This window comes from Limulus polyphemus, unplaced genomic scaffold, assembly GCF_000517525.1.
Source record: "Limulus polyphemus unplaced genomic scaffold, Limulus_polyphemus-2.1.2 Scaffold4233, whole genome shotgun sequence".
In the NCBI taxonomy this organism is placed as follows: domain Eukaryota; kingdom Metazoa; phylum Arthropoda; class Merostomata; order Xiphosura; family Limulidae; genus Limulus; species Limulus polyphemus.
This window is the reverse complement of record NW_013669843.1, coordinates 37,168-60,727: the sequence shown is the minus strand read 5'-3', so window position 1 is coordinate 60,727 and position 23,560 is coordinate 37,168. Positions and strand designations below refer to the sequence as shown.

Below are 23,560 nucleotides of genomic sequence, written 5' to 3'. Positions count from 1 at the left end.
TAGTTTTTGATAATTTGAGGTTAAAAACACTGGTACCAAAAATGTGTAGTTTACAAAATTACAAGTTGCTTAAAGTGCAAATAGCTTCTGACTTATAGCATACACAATCTTTCAATTGTTCCTTTAATTTGAACTATAAAAAATCAGACCACGATTTTTGTAAGTTTTTTCTTCTAGTTTAAACGAGTTGTAGTTACATACTGATCACAGAAAGCAAAAACACATCATGAATATCAATTACGTTAAATGCCTATCATTTTAAATACTTTTTACATTAATAAATTTTCTCAAACATTTATGTATTCTTATAACCTTCAGAAACTACCCAAACTCCAATATCTTAGTAGTAAAGACACTTTTAATTGGGATAAATTTTTATCAATTTTTTTATGAAATAAACTCTCTCCCCATTGACACTTTTCTCTTGGTGTTTGCATTCTTTTCCATGAAAAAAATCTACTACACTACAAAATGCTTAAAAGTAATACTCATTTAAAAAAACCAATAGTCTTCAAATTGTTTATTTGTTTGTCTGTTAAGTGCAAAGCTGTACCATAACCCAGATTTTAACTGGGGGAGGGCTCTTAAGATTGTTATACAAACAAGTTAACTGTGGTAAAGTTTAAAAAAATAACTTTTACTCTCCAGATAATAATAAAAAACTGTAGCTCTTGTACTACTGGACCCATTAAAGCTGCAATCGTGAAATGTTGGTGTAAATAAAATGTTCTTTTATTATGTGGAGACTATTGTTGTTGTTTTTCTAACTTTAATGCCTAAGTCCCTCCAGTACACATTAAAGATTCTTACGTTAATTATAGATCAGTTAACTTATTTTAAATACAATTTTAAGTCTACTGGTTCTTCAATATTCTGACAGCTTTTGGTGCTTAAACCAAGACTTGTCATAGTTTAATACTGTGCATGTTAAAAAATAAACATTCATTCATTATAGAGTTATAACTAAGTTATTAATTAAAGCTTTGATTTATACATGTAACAAAATCATTGGCATAATGAATCATTATAATTTAAATAGCTGCCTTTGAAACATTTTTAACGCTAACTTCGTGAGAACATGTTAATTTTATTTACATTTCTGTAAATGTTTTCTGAGTTACAAGTAATAGTTAAAAAAAATTTAGCTGTTAATAAATATATTTAAACTTGTGATTAAACATTGTAAATATGTGTGTAAACGTATAACCTACATCTGAACAGAAGCCTGCTCAAAACTTCATCCTCAATATGCACATAAAACTAAATGTTACTGATCCCATCAGAGTGAGTAAAGATACATAAAGAATGTTATTCAAGAAAAATAAAAAAATATAGATTCAGAATCAACCAATAACATGATGATTTGCATGACACATACATTGGAGCCATTTGATTCCAATAGGGGGAAGCAGAAGGCTTGTGACATGCATAAATAAAAAAGTTTGCATATAGAGGGCAACACTGGATGAGAATAGCTGATCTTGTGAGCGGAGGTAAGTACTGTATCGGGGAATATTAAGACTTGATTCGGCTCCCTAACATTTTTTTTTTTTTGTATATGCAAATAATGTTAAAATTGATTATGTAAATATTTTCTTTTGAACTTTATAAATTTGCATTACACTGATTACATCAAAACAATAGTTTTTTTTTTAGCAATACTGATAAACTTTTGGTGACTGTGGGTTCAACTGAACCAAAAAAAGTTCTTACATTGACCCTTTGGATGCTATAATTGGATTTATCCAACTTGACATTTATAGCCGTTTGGTGTGACAAGCAGATTTACCCCACCGTCATCAAAAACTTTACCTCATAGTGTGACAACTGGGATACTCGTACGTTCTTGAACTTCCCACCTTAGTTCCACATATGCACACATCACCTTGCAAAAGCACAGCTAGTGGATTTTGATATTGAAAAAGTAATAAAAAAAGGTCAAATTCTAAATTTCATATTTTAGTGGATAATTGACACTTTTCAAGAACCCACCCGAAATTTAATCACGCACTCAAAGGGTTAATCAAGTTTTCCAGGGCAGTGACTTATGACAGACAGACAAGTATATCTGAAAAAGTATTTTCAAACAACTTCGATTTAAAACCTTTGAAGAAAATGTGAAAAACAGCAGTAGCTTATCATTACCTTTTAAAGTGTAAGAACTTTCATATTTTACCAGACTATACATATGCGAGTAATTAATTTTTAAAATGTTGGGTATCTAAAATACAGAAGCAGGTGCATAATTTAGGAGGTAAAAATAACAGAGCACAAAAAAATATTTGAAGAAGACCCACTATCATTGGGATGTTAAAATCTAGCTGCAAAATATGTAAATCCTTTTCTTAATTATTCCAATACAGAAATCAGGTTTGGCACAAACCACCACCTCTTAAAGCAAAATGAACTCATTACAAAAAATGCAGAAACTGATATTTTACATCTTAAAATATAATAAAATTAAAATGTTTAATTGCCTAAAACTACTATGGACACACATTTGATGATGTTTGTGAGTTCACTAAGTTACTGACAGCATCATGCAGAGCAGCAACTTTGTCATGAGGAGAATTCAGTTTTCCTGCCAACTCATCTATTGCCGTATGCACAGCCTGAATTTTCAAGGTAATATCATCAACAGGAGGTGAAAGACATGTAGAAGAAAATCCTGGATGTTCAATATAGTAATTCTGTGCCAAATGACTCATGATAGAACTTATGGGGCTTGTACTGATGATGGGACTAGAGCTTACGGAACAATATGGGGTAGTGCCCACAGAGCCTTGACCATGTGTTGTTGGATGAAGATAAGAAAATGATTTGTGTTCAGAAGAAAAGTCAGTTGCAGAGTAAGATGGAAAGTAGTTAGATGAATTCTGAAATAAATCTGCCAGTCTGGAGGACTGATGAAGGCTGTTCTCTTCTGTGGAAAGAATTGTCTCTGGGACAACAGGAACTGACTGAGCACCATTTTCTGTTTCTTCTTCAATAGACTTATCAGATTCTTGCATAGGATCATAATCATCATCATCATCTTCTTCTTCTTCTTCCTCACTACCAAATTTTTTCAGCCGCTTAGGGATGTTCTTTCTTCGCTTAGTGACTTTAAGTGTTAGTTCATTTTGTGGTTGGTGGCAATCCTGAGAAAGTGTGACTGGTTGAGTTGGTTTAACAGCATCATTTGAACCAGAATTTGTCTGGGAACTACCCAATTCAACGTTATCGCTTGCTGTTTCTCTAGGTGTCACTACTTCAACACTTCCATGCTTCTCTTTCATATGTCTTTGTAAATTACCTTTGAGGGTAAAAGAGCTTCCACAGTTAGAGCACTTGTGGGGTTTGTCATTTTTGTGAATGGCCATATGAGCACGAAGATTATGTGCTCTGGATAGACCTTTACCACAAATAGAACACGAATAAGGCTTGACTTCTGAGTGAGAAACCATGTGAGCTCTTAATGTTTGAGCTTGAGTGAACTTCTTTCCACATACTTCACAAGGAAAGCGTCTTTCAGCATTATGAATTAATACGTGCCTTTCCATGTTTGCTTTAAGTGAAAAACTTCGCCCACATATGGGACAAAAGAAAGGTTTCACTGGACTATGAGTCAGTTGGTGAGTCTTCAAATGATGTTCTTTCAAGAATTTCATTCCGCACATATTACACGAGTGATGACGGGCCTGCGTATGAACAAGCATGTGATCCTTCAACTGACTGGGATACATAAAAACGCGTTGACAAACTTCACATGTGATCTGATGTAACTTTCCCTGCTGTCCTCCTTTAGACTCCACTGTAGGATTTAAATTCCGATCTTCACTCTCCCCACATGTACTTTCTTGCTTGTGCTTTTCCAAATGCTCTTTTAATTCACTTGGAAAAGCAAATCTACGTTCACACAAGTGACACTTATGAAAGTTTTCTCTTTGATGAATTAACATGTGTCGTTTCAAATGAGATACTTGACAGAACCTCCTCTGACATGTTGGACATTCATGCGGTCTTCTATCTGAATGTATCAGATGATGAGCATTTAGATGGCTCTGCTGTTTAAAAGACTTATTGCAAATTTCACAGGTAAACCTTCTGACACCTGCATGATCAAGCATGTGAGTTACAAGATTGTGTTTAGCAGTGTAAAGCTTTAAACACAGACTACATTTCCAACGTTTTTCACCATTTTCCAATACAATAACACTTTGGTCAACATTAAGATCTTTTTCTAAATCACTAAAGTCATTACTTTGGTTCCAATCATTGACAGTATTATCATTAAGTGATTGCTGAATATCTATCACTAATGATTTTGAATCTTTGTCTGATTCCATGTTTCCAAGTGAAGAATGATCATCATGACAATTTAATTCTGAACAGTCCATGACTAATGCACCAACTTTATGGAACTTTCATTTTTCTTATCCTTATTTCTTGATTGAAGTGTGATTTTCCTTAACTTTATTGAGGATTGTTGTTCTTGAAAATTGCATTTTTATCCTGTAGAGAAAGGAAAATGTTATATATAACCAGATAAGTTATATGTAATAGATTATTGGCTTACGATACAACGATAAGCAACTATAATAATAAATGTTTAATAAAAACTTACCCTAAGTCTACTTATATTTTGGAAGTTAATTATTAACTCAACAATACAGCCTTACATAAAACACAACAAATGAAGGTCACCATTGAAAATGTAATAAGAAGTGAAAAAAAAGCCTGAACCCTTAAAGAACATAAAATATCACAAACTTTGCATGCATATCAACCTTAGAAAAGAGATATGAAATTTCTGGACTAACTATTAGTAATGTTAGAATCCAGAAACTGCTCTAGGCAAAAACAATACGAGTGCTGGTCATGGAATACAAAAATATGATACAGTGAGTGCTGATCATGGAATACAAAAAACAATAGAGTGAGTGCTGATCATGAAATACAAAATAAACTACAATGAGTGTTGGTCATGGAATACAAAAACAATAGAGTGCATGCTGATCATGGAATACAAAATAAACTACAATGAGTGTTGGTCATGGAATACAAAAACAATAGAGTGAGTGCTGATCATGGAATACAAAAACAATAGAGTGAGTGCTGATCATGGAATACAAAAAATAATAAAATGGGTGCTGATCATGGAATACAAAAAAACAATACAATGGGTGCTGGTCATGGAATACAAAAAAGAATACAAGTGCTGAACACAATATAAATAAACTTGGCAAACTAAGATGAATAATTCTGTATCGTTTATAGCTGCAAATTAACTATAGATGGTTAGACCAGCCATGATATCACAGGATTCATCCGTTTGTCTGTAGTAAAACACAAGAGGCTATCTGTGCTGTGTATCAAAACCTAGTTTTTAGTTGTGTGTCCACAGACTTACTGCTGAGCCACTGGGAAACCACAGGAAAAAGCTTACTTTAGAATTCCCAAGAATGTTGATCTAAAAACCCAGAGGTAACATCAGAATACTTTGGGAGATAAGTTCTTAGTTTTAAGCTACTGACTAACAAATTGAGGTTTGTCCACAAAGATTTAAAAACTACCCACTCAACTTGGTGTTTTTTAATCATTTACATCTTTGTTTAAGTATAAATTTGAAGAGTGGCATGCCATTCTCTAAAATTATAATTTTTTACCTAAAAAGTGAAAAATGAGACTGGTTGGAATCTGAAACTGCAAATTCTTCAGAAAAAGCTTAAAATTCCTACAGATGAAAATGGTGATAATTGGATTCTGGACTTTTTAAGTTATTGGTATAACTTATAAGCTCTTCCATCTTATATTTATTAACCACTGAAGAAAGTGCTAAAATGTGTCATAGGTTAGAATCATACCCAGGTAACCAATTCTTGAGTAAAAATTACTTGTTTTATTTTTGTTTGTTTTTTTAGCATGGATATAAAATCCAAATTAACAAGCAGACTCGTGATAGAAAAAAATTTGGAACATGAAAGAACAATTAGAAAGTGTTAATGAAATCTGATAAACTTTTATTAAAAAAAAAATAATACAAAGAGTATTTCTACGGTCTCAAACATAAATACTCTCATCTCGCAGAGTGAGATTTCAGTTAACAATAAAGACAAGTAATAATAAAAGTTACAAAGCACTGTATGTGCCACAAGAACAAAAAAGTCTTATATGAAAAAAAACTTAAGAATATGATTATGAATTTTGGTACATATAAGAATAGTTAAATAACTTCAGAATTACAGACATTAAACGAGGTATAACCAAATGCAAAGGACCAGGTAAACCGGTTACATCATATTTGTTTATATTTAATGGATGTAACAAATGACAAAACCAGTTTCAGTTGAAACCATCTACGGAAAGTTGTGTAATCACCAAATCCACATTTTATCAATGATTATAGTTACATATTCTGTATATTAAACAGTTTCAAAGTTATACTGCCAATACATTTTTAAATTAAATCAAACTTAGTGATCACTTCCCATGTTTAAATTACCTTGTGCCACCAATGTATGCAATTTTACAACAGAAGTCCAATTTTGTTAACTCACCAAATCATCTAGGAACTACCAACAGGATCATTACTATCAACATGTAAAGTCATTATAGATATAAGTTAGCAATACAAAACCTATCCTGGATTCATGTTTGAAAATTAAAGCAATTAAATTATAACACCTGACAGATAAAGCACAGAATGAATGATGTTTATATTTTGCTTAAGCTTCATAACCTGCCATATACATGGTTATATTTTTACAGAGGTTCCATTGCCTTTACTTTAAATCTTTTATGTAATCTACTGAAACACGAGGAACAGACTTGGGAGTCAAATCCCTTAACTAGAGTTAGTGGTTATTAAGGGAATGAAAATTTCACACCCACATCTTGTTACTGATATCGTACATTTGATTAGACTAAGCATTTGCACAGGTCCAAACACGTACTTCTAATAGCAACAGCAAATGAAACAAAACTGGAGGCAATTCAGTAAAAAAGCACGTTTAATTAGCAGAGTCAAAATATGACCCTTTGCTAAATTACTTTCACTTAACAATACTTAATAAAACACTAACCATGAACATGACAAAGAAGCCAAAATAGAAAGGTTCATCACAGAAAAAAAAAAACCATTTATTTCAGTGGTATATATACTAATATTAGAAGACTAAAAATCAACATATATGGATCTGTTATGATATTATTCTATATTCACAAACTATGACAGTGCAGTCGAATTTTGATTTTTAAACATACAAATTTATGACTGCTAGTCCAACATCTCCTCACATACACTACCTTCTTTTTGTCCCGAGAGAATGTTAGCAATATTTCTGACCGTGAGCATTTGATAGAAAATACTAGGATTGGCCCCGAATCATGAAGGTACGATGGTGGTAAATAGAAATATTGGGATATTAAAAAATAGATATAGCACCAGAATTAGAAAATGGTTCTCCAAGGGATTTAAAGGAGGTCAAAAGATCAGATATGTGAGCCTCTCTCTCTTTCATTTTTCATACAACATTGGACCAGTACCCAAGGATTGAAGAATTGGTAATGTTACTCTTATTTCTGTATTAAAAAAATTCTAGAGAGTCCGCTGAAAAAACTTTGCAAAATCATCTTGAAAACATATCATCATCAAAGAAAATCAAAATAGATTTATTAAAAGGAAAACCTTCCCTTACTAAACTATTAACTTTTTACAAGGATGTTACCATATTACCTTGATTTTATAAAGGGTTACAGGGTGTGGACTTACTGTACTTAGTTTTTAAAAAAGCTTTTGATAAAGTGCCATACAAAAAATAAGTTAAGAAACTTCTAACAATAAGAGTTGGGGAAAGACTAGTTAATTCTATTAGAAGGTTGGTGATTGAGCGAAAAAGTTTTGTTTTTTTAATGAAAGCCATTTAAAATGAACCCTCATTACTAGTGAAGTGTCTCTAGGGTCAGTGTTTAGGGCCTTTGCTTTTCTTCTTACGAACAGTCTAATGCAGACCACCGATTTTAGTACAGAACATTTGTTGTTCATCCATAAAGTTACTAGCAATATAACATGTTAATTTATATTTTAAATAAAACCCAAACACGTTTGTCAAAAAAATTCAATGTGTGTACCTTTTCCCACTTACATCAAAAAACACTGGAAACGACAGGTTCAAAACTAAAAATGTTAAAATACTGATTATCAAATAAATTTCTAATTATCGATAGTTACACTGCAGTTTCACCAGCACAGGCAGTAGAAACTACGTCACGCTGGTGAGACTTGAAATAAAATAATTTAGTAATAATATTGTAAATATTATTTGGTGCTAAGCCTTAGAATTATGTCTGACAAACTTCCAAATAAAAGGGCTTTAAATTTTTGTTGGGGTATTTAAACACGATTAAGCTTTAAGTTTAATGACAAATAGGTTAGGCCAGGCAATAATTTATAAAGAACTGAATCATCGAATGTCTCAATTTTGATGTATAAGCTTTTATTTTTAAATAGTGAAACTAAGTTGTAATTACTAGTGTCGCGTAGTGAAACCTGGGAAACATAATGGTATGAATTACTTTTTACAATTCAAAGTTTAAACAAGAAAATAACAAGTTACAGAACATTAAATTAAAAAAAATTAACTGGCTTACTATTTTAACTCCTATTGTCTACTCAAAGCACCTTAAAATTTTTTTATCAATCTCAATTATCGGTATTACTATAAGTAACCCCAACTGAAACTAGAGGTCGCTTAGTAGTTAATTATTATTTTTATTCAGCTAGCTTCTATAATACAAGTTAGTTTACAAAAACGTATCCTGAAACTTCATATTTACAAATAATTGCAGAAGTTGCACTTTCGAGAACAAACATTAGACAGACTTCGAAATATGCACAGAATTTTCACGAAATGATCTTCCTCGTCCATCTCCCCCCCTCTCAAAAATAGAAGTCGTAAGAAAACAAGTAGAAATAATATTTATTCCAACAGAATTAAACGATTCAAAACATTGCAGCTTTACTTTCTTTTTAAGCTAAAAGTACTTCACTTGCGAGATTAGGAAATAAATTGTATTTTTGTAATGTAGAATAAATTAAGAAAAAATATAAACCGCTATTAAAAGCGTGTGCAAAATGTTCAAGATTTGCGTAAACTATTTGTTGTATGCTTCAATTTAATAGTAATTAATAAACATGTATTTGGTTTCTGACATTAAATTATTAATTTCATGCCAAATATATTGGTTAATAATTTACTAGATCAGATTTAAATAATCAAATCAAAATTTACATGGAGAATTTGAATGAATTAAACTTAGATAAATATAGAGGAAGCCACATCTGTGGAATTTTAGTGAAAATTCCTTTAATAAATAACACCAGATAGCAAGTTTTTAAAAGATAAAAAGGCCTAAGTATCGTATTTGGTCAAAAGTAAAAGTTTTTAACGCAAAAAAGCCCAACGTCCCAATTTTAGGACAAAAACTTAAATTATAAATTAAAAACTTATCAGTGAATTGTTTCAAACTTTTCAGATTACATTGACATTGTATTATTTTACATAGAAATGTAAGCAACTTGAAATTTATTTATAATTTCATAAACCACTGCACATTTAGATTTTGTTGATATTTGCATAACATGGTGTCACTGTTTTGTGACCAGTTCCTTGTTCACTGTCTTAGAGGATTGCTACAAAAATAAATTTAATCAAATAGTGTTTTCATGTCTGTATGGCGTTTTTAAAGCTAAATACAATAAAAACCTTTTAAAATCTTCAAAAAAATTCTGGCCATTAATGAGTTAAGAATTACATTGTGTGAAGGTGGTATTTCAGAGTAGTCAATTAGGGCCCACTAACTGGAGGTTCGAAGATATCGAATCATGGAGTGTATCTTGTGTGTCTTCTCGATCTTCAATCGAGTTCTTGCAAAAAAAAAGAAGAAACAAAAAGAGAGAGAGACGGTACACAAATACACAATTGACATATCTTTATTTCACACACACAAACAAACAAACAAAAAAAAAACACAAGGGCAAGTGTATCTAGTTGATATGTTAAAAAAATTTGAAAAACATTTTATAGTTTTTCTTACCAGTTCAGTGTGCTCTCCTTTGTAAGCTAAACCAAAATTAAATTCGAAGTCAATTAAAAAACAATACTGACAAGTAAAGTTAGAATAAAACAGAAAGTCCAAATGATTAAGTGAAAGGTTAAGAAAACATATACCGACTCCTTCGAAGGTCAGAATCTATTATGATCTAAACGTACGCTAAATAAGTTCACTAAAGTAAACGTAAAAACGAAACAAAAGTTAAAGTGACATCAATAATAAGAAAGTCCTCAATATACTCTAAGCTGAAAGAAGTTCTTTACTCAGGACAAACCTGGATGTATTTACAAAAATATACTAATATTGTACAAAGCCAGGCTTGTGCACGCTACGTTCATCTGCTGCGCAAAGGTTGTGACTGCCCTTAGCTAGTATCCGATTTGTTGGAAAGAAAGGCGCAACCGTCTACCTCACAATGTACGAGATGTGTTCCTGTAGCCCCCCCAGTGGCACAACAGTATGTCTGCGGAGTTACAATGCTGGAATCCGGGTTTCTATACTCGTGGTGGGCAGAGCACAGATAGCCCATTGTGTTGCTTTGTGCTTAACTTCAACCAAACAAACAATGTTCTTGTAAAAAAAACACAGATAGCTACCAGTTATTCAAATCACCTGTCGTGTGTCCTGGCGAAAGGGAAAGTTTAATGACTCGCTGCAGCCACACAGAGAACTCCGAAAAACAATAAGTTAATTATAAGGTGTAATCATAATATCATAACATTTATGCACATAAGAGTAAAATATATATATTATAAAATTTCTGTAAACAGAGTGTGTTTGTTATAGCAAAGCCACATTGGGCTATCTGCTGTGTCCACCCTGATTTCAGCGTTTTTAAATCCGAAGACTTATTAGGACTGTTTCACCGGGAGACTTCTATAAACAGAGAAGCAGAAGGAAAATACATCACTTGCGACTTGAATTTTTTACTTCAATAAACATCCTTTTTGAACCCATATTATGAAATCGGAAAATAATCATAGAAATTTTAGAATCACACTTACATACAGAAGTTTTAATTGACACTAACTACAGTAATTCCTATAGATTATAAAACCACGCTACTTTCACTTGAAATAAAAATGTTTAATAAATGATAAAGCAGCTAATCTCAAATGCATTTTTTTTTATTCAAACAAAGCACTAATATCAAATTTGTGCAAAATATGCCAAATTTTGGATAGCACCTAAAAACTGTAAACAGCAAGTTGCGAACGAAGCTAATCAAAGAAATTGTAAACAATACATATTTCCAATGTACAAAGCACCATAATAAGTAGTATAAAACACACATTAAACAACAGAAATTAAATTTGCAGGTGTTTAATCATGTTACCTTAAATAAGGTAAATGATTGTCCTGATGTATTACTCTGTGCATCATTATTTCAAGAATGTAATTTTCAGATAACATCCAAAATAATATCTATCAAACTTGGAAGAATGATATAGAATAATATTAAAAATAAAAACAGTTTAGTGATTATGAATGTACGAAAAGAAAAATAAAAGAAAGAAAACCTGTGAGGAAAACTATGCTCTTTGACATCTATAACCTAACTACATATTTAGGAATAAACTACAACAATTCATTACAAGTTCACATAATTCCTATAAATTAAAATACATGAGTTTATTTATTCAAAAATCTTTCTGTCATCCTTAACTTTTTATTTCTGAAATTTTGAACTGACTAACCTCCTAATTTTACCTGCGTGTTTATATTTACCAGCTAAATACAGGAATTGATACAAAACTAACAGTCATGCTGCAAGTATATAAACAAACAAAATAAAATAAATAGCTATCTGTCTGATAAATGAGGTATTAAGAATATATAAATTAAGATAACTTGACTCTCGCTCAAAAGTCTATAATATGTAAATATTTTGTAATCAATATGCTTATAGAAAAACATATAACTTATCAAAAAGTTTAAATGATTTTAGATTGTAATTTAAAACATTTTTATTCTGTATTTTTCAGTAGTTTAAAGCGTGCAGAGAAAATTATGCGTCTTTTTTGTATATATTTTTCTAGGTGCCAAAGAAATACTGGGTGTGATCTATTTCTTTATTCAAACCCTAAAATATGATAAAGTTTTCTCGAATTTATAATGTTAGATTAACGTATGATTATTGCTACTGTAGACAAGTACATAATTCTTTTTCAGATAATCACAGATTTTAATTTGCCAACTTAAAAATAGCGTTTCAATTATTCTGATATATTTAAAAATTAAGCCAGTCTACAAGACTTGTCACTTACAAAAGTTATACAAGTGGTAGTAGTGAGTCATTTATAAGCACTCTTATTATTTATATATCAATATATATAATGTCATGGATTAGAAAACTTTGGTGTATCTTCAAAACACAAAGTCTAAAAGTTCTTTATATTTTGGCAGCTTCATGCTGTGATTATACAAGTATGGACTTTAGTTTGACTTCATACCATATGGAATATTTAGTATTTCATTACTCACCATTAGAAGGCGCTCTTTGACAAACATTTTTTGGTTATACACGTGAAAGGTCGAATTCTGAGTTAGTGTTTTAGGTTTACTGAAAATTGACAGATGTCAATATTTAGAAATAAATAAAGTACAGCGATTTACGTTAGCAAGGTAAGATTATTTTTATATTTTAAGTATGCTTAAGTTTTTGTATCCAGTGGAAACTTCAGGTTGAGCATCAATGCTGATTTAGCTGTTCCTTGACCAAGTGAACCATTGTTACTGTTGTCACTGTTGAGTATTGTAACACGATGTTCCTTCTAGTACTACTGTAATAGTAACTAGTGAAAGAATACTAATACCGTAATAAATATACAGAAGCTTGCCTAACTGTCGTAATATTTAGTGAATTGAGAAGAAAATAGTACTCTTCATACCCCCTGTTTTTTTTTAAGTTTTGGTTGTAGATGGTGGTTTATTGTTATTATATAAATTATAATCCAGTTTAAAGACTAGGATTAGGAAAGTAAAAATCCTTCAGCTGTTAACTAGGCAAGAGCAATTTTTGAAATTTTAAGAATAAGGATATATATATATATCTGTAATTTATTTTTTTTTTTTGAAAAAAATTTCACTTATAATATTTTGGTGGGACAAGAACTTTTACTGTTTAGCCATTTGAAGGGATAATTATTCAATTATTAAATGGACACATTAGAGAAAAAAATCACAAATCATGATTTCAAAGCAGGATAATAGTAACATGTTAAAATGTTTTCTTTCACTTCTAATTTGTATTTCATAACTTTGTGTTTACCCTTGTGACATTTAGCAGTTGTTCCCAGTATTATAGTACTGCTGAGTATAAACTGAAAGTTACTTACTTTACAGATTATTTTATATCACGATTCTAGATTTTTATCATGGCCTGAAAAAGCTATAATTGATTGGTAGTGTTTTAAAATTTAATGTTAATTGTGTAACTTGTAATTTTTGTGAACTTGTTTATATACACTTATAATTTATATTTAGCCAACTTTCATCAGAAGTGTGTTTTGAAAGTTCTTTCAATGATTAAGAGTGAATTATTTACAGTATTTTCAGCAGTACTAGATATTTACATTTATATGATATTCATAAAATACATTTTGAAGTACAGTTGTAATGCTCTAAATGGTTTAAGTATTTATGTTGGAAAAAATAGACATGGGAAGGTTTTAATTTGTTGCAAACTGTTTTATCTGTAATGGTGTGAATGCCTTTTCTAAGATGGTGTAGCATGATTATAATTAATTATTCTTTTGATACAAAATTAGTATTAGTTCTATTATTTTTACAGTACATTCTTTATTCAGTCCTTAAGGGTTTTTCAAGAAGAAAAAGAATGTATAATAGTATTTCAACCACAGTATGTTAGCCATAGCCATTGCTGACGAAGCATTTTGCTCGATACCAGAGCTCATTAGGACACAGTAATAGTCAGAACACTATTTATATAGGCCTAGTAATGATGTTTTGTTACAGGTATAATTAATTATAATGATTCTTTGCTAGGAAGACATTCACATCATAACAATTATGGCATTAATTGGCTTAAATAATAATGTACTGACATGGTGGACATAGTATGGTTGAAATACTTCTTGAGAAACTCTAAGGGACTGAATAAAGAATTTAGTATTAAAAATTAAATAAGCCTAATATGAATGGTTTGGTTGTAAACATTGTTTTTATGCAGATGTTTCATTTTGTTTTTTGTAAAGATGATCTCAGTTCGTCAGATAGCCTTCCATTACCTTTGTTTTTCTTGTTTATATGGTGGTGTGAGAGTTTAATGTATGTTTTTAATTTAACCTAATTGATTTATTACCAAGTTAGGTTTCACTTCAAAGGTGTAATGGTTTTTATGTCAATTTTAAACAAATTCATACCTGTCTGACACTGGGGGGAAAGAAGTCTACTTTTCTGTGCAGGAACTTAACAGCATTTCTGAATAGATAACTTCATTTGTGAAAAAACTCTTTCAGGTTATTGAGCGAGAATTGACAGAAATTGCAAGATTCGTAAAATATCCCTCATAGTTTGTATTACAGAAATGTGGTTAAATGATGGTTTGGGAAGAGTGTATGAAAGGAAAGGGAAAGAAGTTGTGTGGTGTAGAAGTTTTTGTTAATAACAAAATGGAGAATGTAGTGATTAATTTTTTTGCCTGATGAAAGTGCTTAAATTCTCATATGTAAGTTTATATGCTCAACTGTGGCGAGTAAAAAGTTTTAGTTTTGGGAAGTTTTAATTTTTAGGGCCATTGATTAGGAAAGATAGTCTAATCCATCTAAAGCTGATGATTGTGAGGATTATCTTTCATTCACAGTATAGAAGAATTTGACATTAATGCATTTTGACCGTACCTTCGAATTAATATATCAGCCACGGATTTTCCAGCAGCAAAATGCAGTTTTATAAAAAGAAAGAAGAACTACAGTAATCACAAAAACATTGTACCTCATTGTTTCTAACTTGTAAAATGTTTATTACAGAAAAATACACACGTATATATAAATATGGCCATGCAATGTTTCGACCTTCTACTTAGGTTACCATCAGGCAAGAAAAAATAAATATTTATTGTTTCTTGTAAAGATTGTAAAGAATAAATGCTAAAAGATTTCTTATTTAAATAGCTTGAACAGTGAAGATGGATTTAACACACTATTCTAACTTATTCATGTCAGATAGAAGAAAACATAGGTGTGGTGCTTAACATTTAGAGAAAAAAAACGTGTCAGATCCATGTTGTTTGGTGGAGGATTTTATGTTTTGGAAGAAGACAGTTTAAGTTTTATTGAGGCCATAACTTGGAATGGGAGTGAAGTAATATAATTGACTAGATGAGTCAAATATGAATTCATAATGCGAATGAGGCAGTCTTAAAATAATTATAATTGTTTTTGCCTTTAATTAAAAAAAAGCAAAATAGGGATATCAGATCCAAAGAGATCCAACAGCAATTATACACTGACTAGGAATAATACGAGTTCCATCTTCAGAACTAATGTAAGTTCTGAGCAAACTGCTATAAGTATTTTGACTTCAAAGGTGTCAATGAATTCTTATATACTGAAACAAGTCAGTTTGGATTTGAGGTAATCAGTTTATTGTGTCATCAGCTTGCTGGAGTTCTTTGTCATAATTTCAGCTTTATTTTGATGTAAGTACCATTGTGAATACTAACATTAACTTCTGATCAGAGGCATTCAGAGCAAGCTATGTATTTAGAGTGAAACGAAAGATCAACCAGACAATCAGTATAGCTAATTAAATATACTTTTCTTACATTTCTACTTGTAAAGATTATAATGCATTGTTTCATCTGTTAGGTACCTTGGTTTTCAGAATGCTTCTGTGAATATTTTGCATAAAATGTTAATTACCAAGCTAATTTTTTAGGGAATTAATGAAAGAGTTAAATGAGCTTAATGACAGGAAGTCAAATTAACTAGAAAGTTTTGTAATTAAATGGATGTGATTAGCTGGCTTATTTGGGGTCTTTGTGTAATGTTTTAACATTTACATAAATGGTGATGATAGCTACAAGTGCTGTATATTATTCTGATGACATTGGATTGCTTTTGAAAGCTGATATTGAAAATATTTTTGTTTTAATTTAGGTTTTAGAAAAACATTGATATCAGATGGTCACAGACATGAAAAATTTTTAATATTGAGAAGTGTAAAGCTATGAAATTGAGATTGAGAAATTTAAGTTTGCCTATTAAATAATAAGAGTGTTGATGTGCTGAGGATGAAAAGGAGTCTATATTTGGTTGTTTAGAAAGGAGTAGAGTTAACAAGATAGCCACCAGGGTGTTTCTATAAATCTTTGAGTTTAATGAGAGTGAAAACAAAAAGACTGGTCACTTTATTTAAGACTCCAGTAGTATCTCATTTGGACTACTGATTTGGTTTTAGACTCTTTATTGTATGAAGGATAACGATTCGTTGACAATGTTACAGAATAAGTTCAGTAGAATAATGCCTGGTTTGAAAAATGTAAAACATAATTCAATTGCAAGCAGTTTTGTTAAAACTTAGAAAAACTGGAGATGGTTTGTTTTTGGAACTGAATCTTCTGAAGGTTTGGATAGAGTTGAGTTTTTGACAAATAAAGTAATGATAACTGGAAGAGTCAAATATGAACTTTAAAACCTAGATCAAAATGTGTTCTTAGAATTTATTACTTATTTAGTAATGTAGTTGAGGATACGTATGTGTGTACAAACTTTGTATTTTTAAGTTTTCTTTGAACTGATGTTTATATATAAAAGGTTTTATTTGGTTAAATTAGTGTTTATGAATTAGGGGAGACCATGATTGTACAATCTGATATCACCTTGCTTGCTCTTAAAATGAAATTCAAAAATCTAAACTTCAGATATTGAACATTGTTTATTAATTTTTCATGATACAACAATACACTCAAACCATTGTCAATCCCTCCTTTTATTTTCATTGTTTATTAATTTTTCATGATACAACAGTACGCTCAAACCATTGTCAATCCCACCTTTTATTTTCATTGTTTATTAATTTTTCATGTTACAACACTACGCTCAAACCATTGTCAATCCCACCTTTTATTTTCATTGTTTATTAATTTTTCATGATACAACAGTACACTCAAACCACTGTCAATCCCATCTATTATTTTCATTGTTTATTAATTTTTCATGATACAACAGTACACTCAAACCACTGTCAATCCCATCTATTATTTTCATTGTTTACTAATTTTTCATGTTAAAACAGTACGCTCAAACCATTGTCAATCCACCTTTTATTTTCATTGTTTATTGTTAGAAAATTTTGGCTAAGATTAGTAATATAATATTTTTCATTTTGCTTTTTTAATAAATATTTTGCTTATTTTACTCAAGTTTCATATAATTCTTTAACATTTAATGAACTTTGTTTTGATACATGATCTTTGATTTTTCTTCTGTTGGAAATGCTGTATATATATGCCTTTCTTTTGCATCATATCCTAGTGTATATGTATGTGTTTCTTGTCACTTGATTGCTCACTAGAAAATTGAGAATTCAAGGTTTTATTTTTCTACATAAAAGCTGAAGTAGAATTATCTACTAAAAAGTTTGTATCACCCATGTTTTACACTTAATGATACTCTTAGAGACCCTAATTTTTACTTTGATTTTTATTACCCATTCTTTACTGATGAGGCTACTCTAGGAAATCTTTGGTTTTTATTTTCACTTGTAATTATAACTCTCCAAAACTTCCTTTCTTGTGTCCAAAAGTCAAATTGCTGATAGTATTATCTTAGTTTTGTATATTCTGGTTTACTAAAGTGAAGACGGTATTCTACATTTTATGATCGTTATCTCTCATCCCTTACTACCACCACAATTTATTTAAAAATCGTTAAGCTGAATATAAGGAATTATTCTGCTGTTATTACAATTTAACTTCATGGTAACTATTTCACAAATTATTTTATGTGATTTCTGGTTGTTTGTTTGGAACTGTTTTCAGATAATTTGTGAACCATTCTCAAATATAGCTGTATCTTTTTGAGTTAATATTTATAACTTTCAATTTTTTTTATTGCACTTTGTATTTTTTTTCTGTTGCATTGATGTACTTGCTTTCCAAGGTATAATGAAATATCTTAAGCAACATTTTTTTTTCAGTGATGCAGATGCTGTGAAAAGAGAGATTGTCTATGTTAAATCTGATTTCAAGTAAGGTGCGACCTTTGTGAAACACTTGGATTATACTGTTTTGAGGAGACCTGAAATATCTTTTAATTAGAAGGATGTTCTGTTACATTATGCTGTTTATCACTTCAAAGACAGTTGAATGGTTCCCACATTATTTGCATTTTCAGAGTAACTTATTGTCCTAGTAAAGGATCAGGAATGGCCTATTTGTTACTGACCTGTAAACCAAAGGGTTTATGGTTTGGGTCACTTTGTCACAATATGGGGCCATGGGTGCACTATAAAAGTGGCAATTTATCAAACTATTTGATCAACCAAAGGTATCATAAGAGCTTGCTGTTGATTAGGCTAACTACCTTCCCTTTAGTCTATCTGTTCAAAATTAGGTAACCATAAAATTATATAACAAACTTCCTAGCAAGAAAAGGTAAATCAACATTATGGAAGACCTAGGTTTATGTAGAAAAATAGCAATACAAGTGATCGGTGGTGTCAAAATATTCCACAGAAGTTATTGTAATGTTTCTCTAAGAATACGCACTACTTGCCACGTACTACTCGTGAGTCACATCTGCACCCAATTGCCGTGTTACTGTGTTAAATCTGTCTGGTGTGTCTGATGGTGTACTTCTGAAGTCTCTTGTTTGTAAGCTACTTTCACCTTTTGATTTGATTTCTGCAACAGTTTGAAATACAAAATCTTTCCAGAACAATTTAAAAAATTTAGTATTTCACCCAAATGTTCTTTATCAGGCATCACTTGAGGTGATGGGTAAAGTATGTACCATTCACGTTGAGTTTTGCTAGGCGAAGTGTGGCACTAATATTGTGTTTCCACTTGACATAAATGATATAAGAAGCAAAGTATGGTCGTGTGATATGCCAGCTTTAGAATTCTAATTCATAAAAAAATGTAAACTATATTTCAACTTCTCATGATGACTAACGAATGTAGCAAAGATTATCAGGGTAAGAACTGAATGATAACAGTAGAGTGATGTAACAATTAACCTTGCACCAGAGAAATAGTTATTGTATATTAACACTAGCGATGTTAACCAAATACCATTTCTGAACTGGAATCCATGTTCAATGGCTGAAAAAAACAAATTAGAATAATTTAGTAAATTCTTTGAGTGGTACACATCAATAACATAGTGTTTTTACCAATCATGTCATCAAGAATATGTGCTACCTCAATAGTCCTGACACGAGCTGGTGGTTAGGGGCACCCAACTTGCAATCTAAGGGTCATGGGTTTGAATCCTGTCCCCCAACAAACTTGGCCTTTCAGTCATTGGAGGCATTATAATGTGATGATAAATCCCAGTATTTGTTGATAAAGAGTTAGCTGTGGGTGGTGTTGACCAGCTCCCTTTCCTCTAGTCTATCATTTTAAAATTAGGGAGGGTTTGTGTAGATAACCCTTGAGTAGCTTTGTGCAAAATTAAAACAAACAAGTTAACTCGCTATATCACAGAAGTTACCATTTATTGTTTACCAACTATCAGTATTGAGTAACCATCTGGACTTGCATTTGAAACTTGTCTGAAGTTATACACATTTACTTATTTCAGAAGTTACGGGTCACATATTTTATTACTGTCATTATGTATCATACTGGTGCTATTGAAGTAAACATTTGTGACAACGTGTCTTCTTGCTCTTGTTGAGTGATGTCACATTCAGTGCATGAAATGTACATAATTAAATGCAGAAATATTCAGAACTACCTGTTCTTTTAAACCTTAAAGTTTAATGCTGTTACAATTGTCACATGTTTTCAGATTTTGCTACTAAATATTCATAATTAGATGATCATACAAAGTGTAAACATCTCAAAAATCAAATACGTCCACTCACTATCCAATAGTGGGTAAACTTAGATTGTTTGACAATGAGTACATGGCAATAACTTGGAACAGAAATATTAATAAATTTATTGATATTGAAATGTGGTAGACATCACAGTACAGCTTTGAAGAGAGAATATTTTCATTTGATATTGAAAGTGTAGCTTGAAAGATGCTGCAATGAAAGTTTTGATTGTATTGAACAAATGTGCTTAATTGGGGTGGTGAAACTACTCTATACAAGATGCAGAGATAGCTCAAACGAGTGGCACTGGAAGTTGACATTTAACAAGAGTGGAAACACAGAATCTGCTCTTTTTTTGGAGGAATAGTTACATTTAATAATTTATCTTGTAAACTGTAACAATGACTTTGACATGCCATCTTTACTCTATTTTTCCTTAGCTTAGAAAGGTAAAATGTTTGTTGAAAATTAGGAAATACGTGCTTTTATAGTGCTTACAGACATTCACACACACACACGCACGCGTGTGTGTGGGAAAGCTGTCTTGTATAGTACTGACATTTCGTGTGCTAGTTGTCAAGACAACCTAAAGTTGAAGTTTCTCTCAAACTTAGCAGTTCAGTGTTTTTGTTTCTGTGAATAAATGTATCAAGTACATACTGTGCAAAGAGAACTCTGACAGAACATAAGAGTAGAAAGCAGATAAAAGAAAAATTACAGAACCAAAGAGTACAAAATGAAATCTATGGAACTGAACAGTAGAGAGTAGAAAATGAAGATTTCCAAAAGTGCCAGAATTTTATTTCCAAGAAAGGGATGACGATAGCATTTATATGTAAATAAGATCATACTGTCTCTGTCTAGAACGGAATATTTTTAGAATCCACAGAACACATCGTGAAAGTTCACATAATATATTTTTGTACACTAGGAACACCATCTAATGTTCTGTGCATTTACAGTTTGATTTGTTTTTGATAAATAAAGATTGATTTTACATTGTGATATGTTTGTTTTCTAGTCAAATCTAACTTTATGTTTTATCTCCAAAGTACAAAACCTTCTGTTACTCATTCTTATGTGGTTACTATTGGAAAGGTAAATTGGTGAACCACAGAATACCATATGGTAAGGTAATAATGTGACATTTTGGGCTGTAACCACAAGTTATGTTTACCAAGTTCTTCAAGTTTTTGTCAGTTATACTTTATTGTGTTCTTTTATACTATTGTGTACCCTAAGTTTGTACTTTAGTAAAACTTGGAAATGGCATTTTCTAAATAGAGGACTTGTGTACAAGGAGAAAAGTTAAATCTTTAGGGTAGACTATCATATTAGAGTATATTGAGGTTAAGGAGAAGTCCTCTGGTGGATATAGGTAGTACTGAGCAATTATCACCATCACATTAGAGATTAGTGAGGTCAAGGAGAAGTCCTCTGGTGGACATAGGTAGTACTGAGTGGTGAAGATGGTGACCAATGGGTCAGACAAGAGCTAGTCTGAGATAGCAAGCATGCTTCTTGGACCACAATAGGTCATGGAGAATCCTGGAATTGGGTAGAGCTGGAAAACAAGTTGCCTATGGCAACTAGTTGCTCTGCCATCCAAGAGCAAGCATCAATTGTTTGTCCAAATATAGAGGGTTCTTGAGCATCAATACTTCCTGTAACTGGTGTTGGCTAAGACACAACTAGAGGTTTATCTGGTATTCAAAAGTACAAGTAAAGGAGACTGGGGCTTCTTTCTTAAACATTTTAAATAGGTCACTGCTTGGAATGGGTAAACCCAAGGGCATATACTGCAATGTCTAACATTGGGTCTAGACAGATTAAAGCTTGACTTGGACAGAGAGCAGATCAGTAACCAAGAGATAGTTGTAACTGAGTTACAGGAATGTTTGCTAGTGAAGAACAAAGCTGTCCATTGTGTCAAGTTCAAGACTTGCAAGAGACATTCCTTAGAGAACCTGGCTGCTTATGTGGATGATGTGAATTGCTTACATAGAAAGTCATACACAACCATAACATTAACAGATTGTGGTTGTGTCAAGTTCAAGACTTGCAAGAGACTTCCCTTAGAGAACCTGGCTGCTTATGTGGATGATGTGAATTGGAAGTCATACACAACCATAACATTAACAGATTGTGGATATCCTAGTGGATAAGTTCATGAAGGGACTACCACATGAAATTATGTTGCATCGCATGGTTGTTATAGAAATTAACACCTTAACAGAGGCAAAATCTGTGGCAACAAGAAGATTTTTGCAGTAGGAGCTGTAGTGGTTGTATCTTATTCAGAATTCCTCTTGAAATGCCTATATCATGGAAAGCTCGTGTTCCACAAAAGGCTACCTAGCCACGGACACATTATGGCATCACAACACCACCATACTAGATACCAGCGAATGAGTGATACTTCTCAGGACTGCATATAATGATTGTACTCTAGTCAATGCTGCTAATTTCTTTACCTTGACATCACTCTTGATGGGAGAACTAAAGAATCTGCATTATTTGTAGATAGTTAGGACTTTATAGAGTGAACTTCCATATCTTGGTATGTAGCATGATAGGTGAATTTATTTAATCAAATGCAGAAATGTCACAGGCAGACTAAGGCTGACACTGTTCCTACTATAGAAAACTAATAAACCCCAGTTCAAGTTTGGCCACTAATGGTTTAGTGGATGTATTTCTCTTTCTTGTTTATATTCTAATTGTTTTCTAAGTTTAAATGTTTTTTTTATTGTAGTCACAATATGAAATGCATTTATTTTTTTTACTTTATTATAGGATAATATATGAAGAGGGTCTGTACATACTGGACTCGGTGTGTAGATACTTTTCACAGTATAGCATATTTGAATTTCTTCCATTTAGTTACATTACAGTGCACTAGTGTTACATATAACTATGGCCATATTGAAATGTTTTCATTATTTCTTGTATATTGTATGATTAATAACGTTTAGTTGTGTGATCACATCTATAATATGTATGGTTCTTTTTAATTTATTTTAAAGATATTCTTGTACTGTGTTGGGTGTTGTTTTAAACATATGTGTTTTATTTGAAAAGGTTGATTTTCTACTGGTAAAATTTTATACGTGCTTAGTGGGGGTTGTGTCTTAGTTTGTAAAATGTAGATACTCAATGCTTTGTACACTATACAATCGGTGTCTTTAGGGAGCCAACACCTATATCATGTATGAAGTGAAGGAGTAAAAAAAAACCACATATAATATCAAATTGTATTACACATATTCGTAGAATAGTTACTTTAAGAAACACGAAGGTTTATTCAAAGTGATGTTTTAAACGTATATGTTTTATTTGAAAATGCAGCTTTTCTACTCGTAAAAAAATGCTTAGTGTGTTGTGTCTTAGTCTAGGTGTATATTTGGCCGTTGCTATGTATTATTTATAGAGAATTTAGTTACACAGAAACTAT

The 23,560-nt window shown here is 31.5% G+C and overlaps 1 protein-coding gene and 1 long non-coding RNA gene across 3 annotated transcripts in view; one reads left to right on the top strand and one right to left on the bottom strand.

Moving 5' to 3' along the window:
* Positions 1 to 1,118: 1,118 nt before the first annotated feature.
* On the bottom strand, positions 1,119 to 8,687 carry LOC106470815 (zinc finger protein 366-like). 2 transcript variants are annotated; one of them, XM_013931386.2, is made up of 2 exons: positions 8,632 to 8,687; positions 1,119 to 4,494 (listed from the first exon to the last, which is right to left on the bottom strand). In XM_013931386.2, the coding sequence occupies exon 2, from the start codon at positions 4,377 to 4,379 to the stop codon at positions 2,487 to 2,489; it is 1,893 nt and encodes a 630-aa protein (XP_013786840.1). In that variant the 5' UTR covers positions 4,380 to 4,494; positions 8,632 to 8,687; the 3' UTR covers positions 1,119 to 2,486. The 2 variants fall into 2 exon arrangements, with proteins under 2 accessions (XP_013786840.1, XP_022255161.1); XM_022399453.1 differs by lacking the exon at positions 8,632 to 8,687 and adding an exon at positions 8,127 to 8,502.
* Positions 8,688 to 12,600: 3,913 nt separating this feature from the next.
* Positions 12,601 to 23,560, top strand: part of LOC111088683 — a 42,363-nt gene continuing 31,403 nt past the window's right edge. The window contains exon 1 of the long non-coding RNA XR_002613133.1: positions 12,601 to 12,720. This is a non-coding gene — a long non-coding RNA (uncharacterized LOC111088683). The remainder of the gene's footprint in view (positions 12,721 to 23,560) is intronic.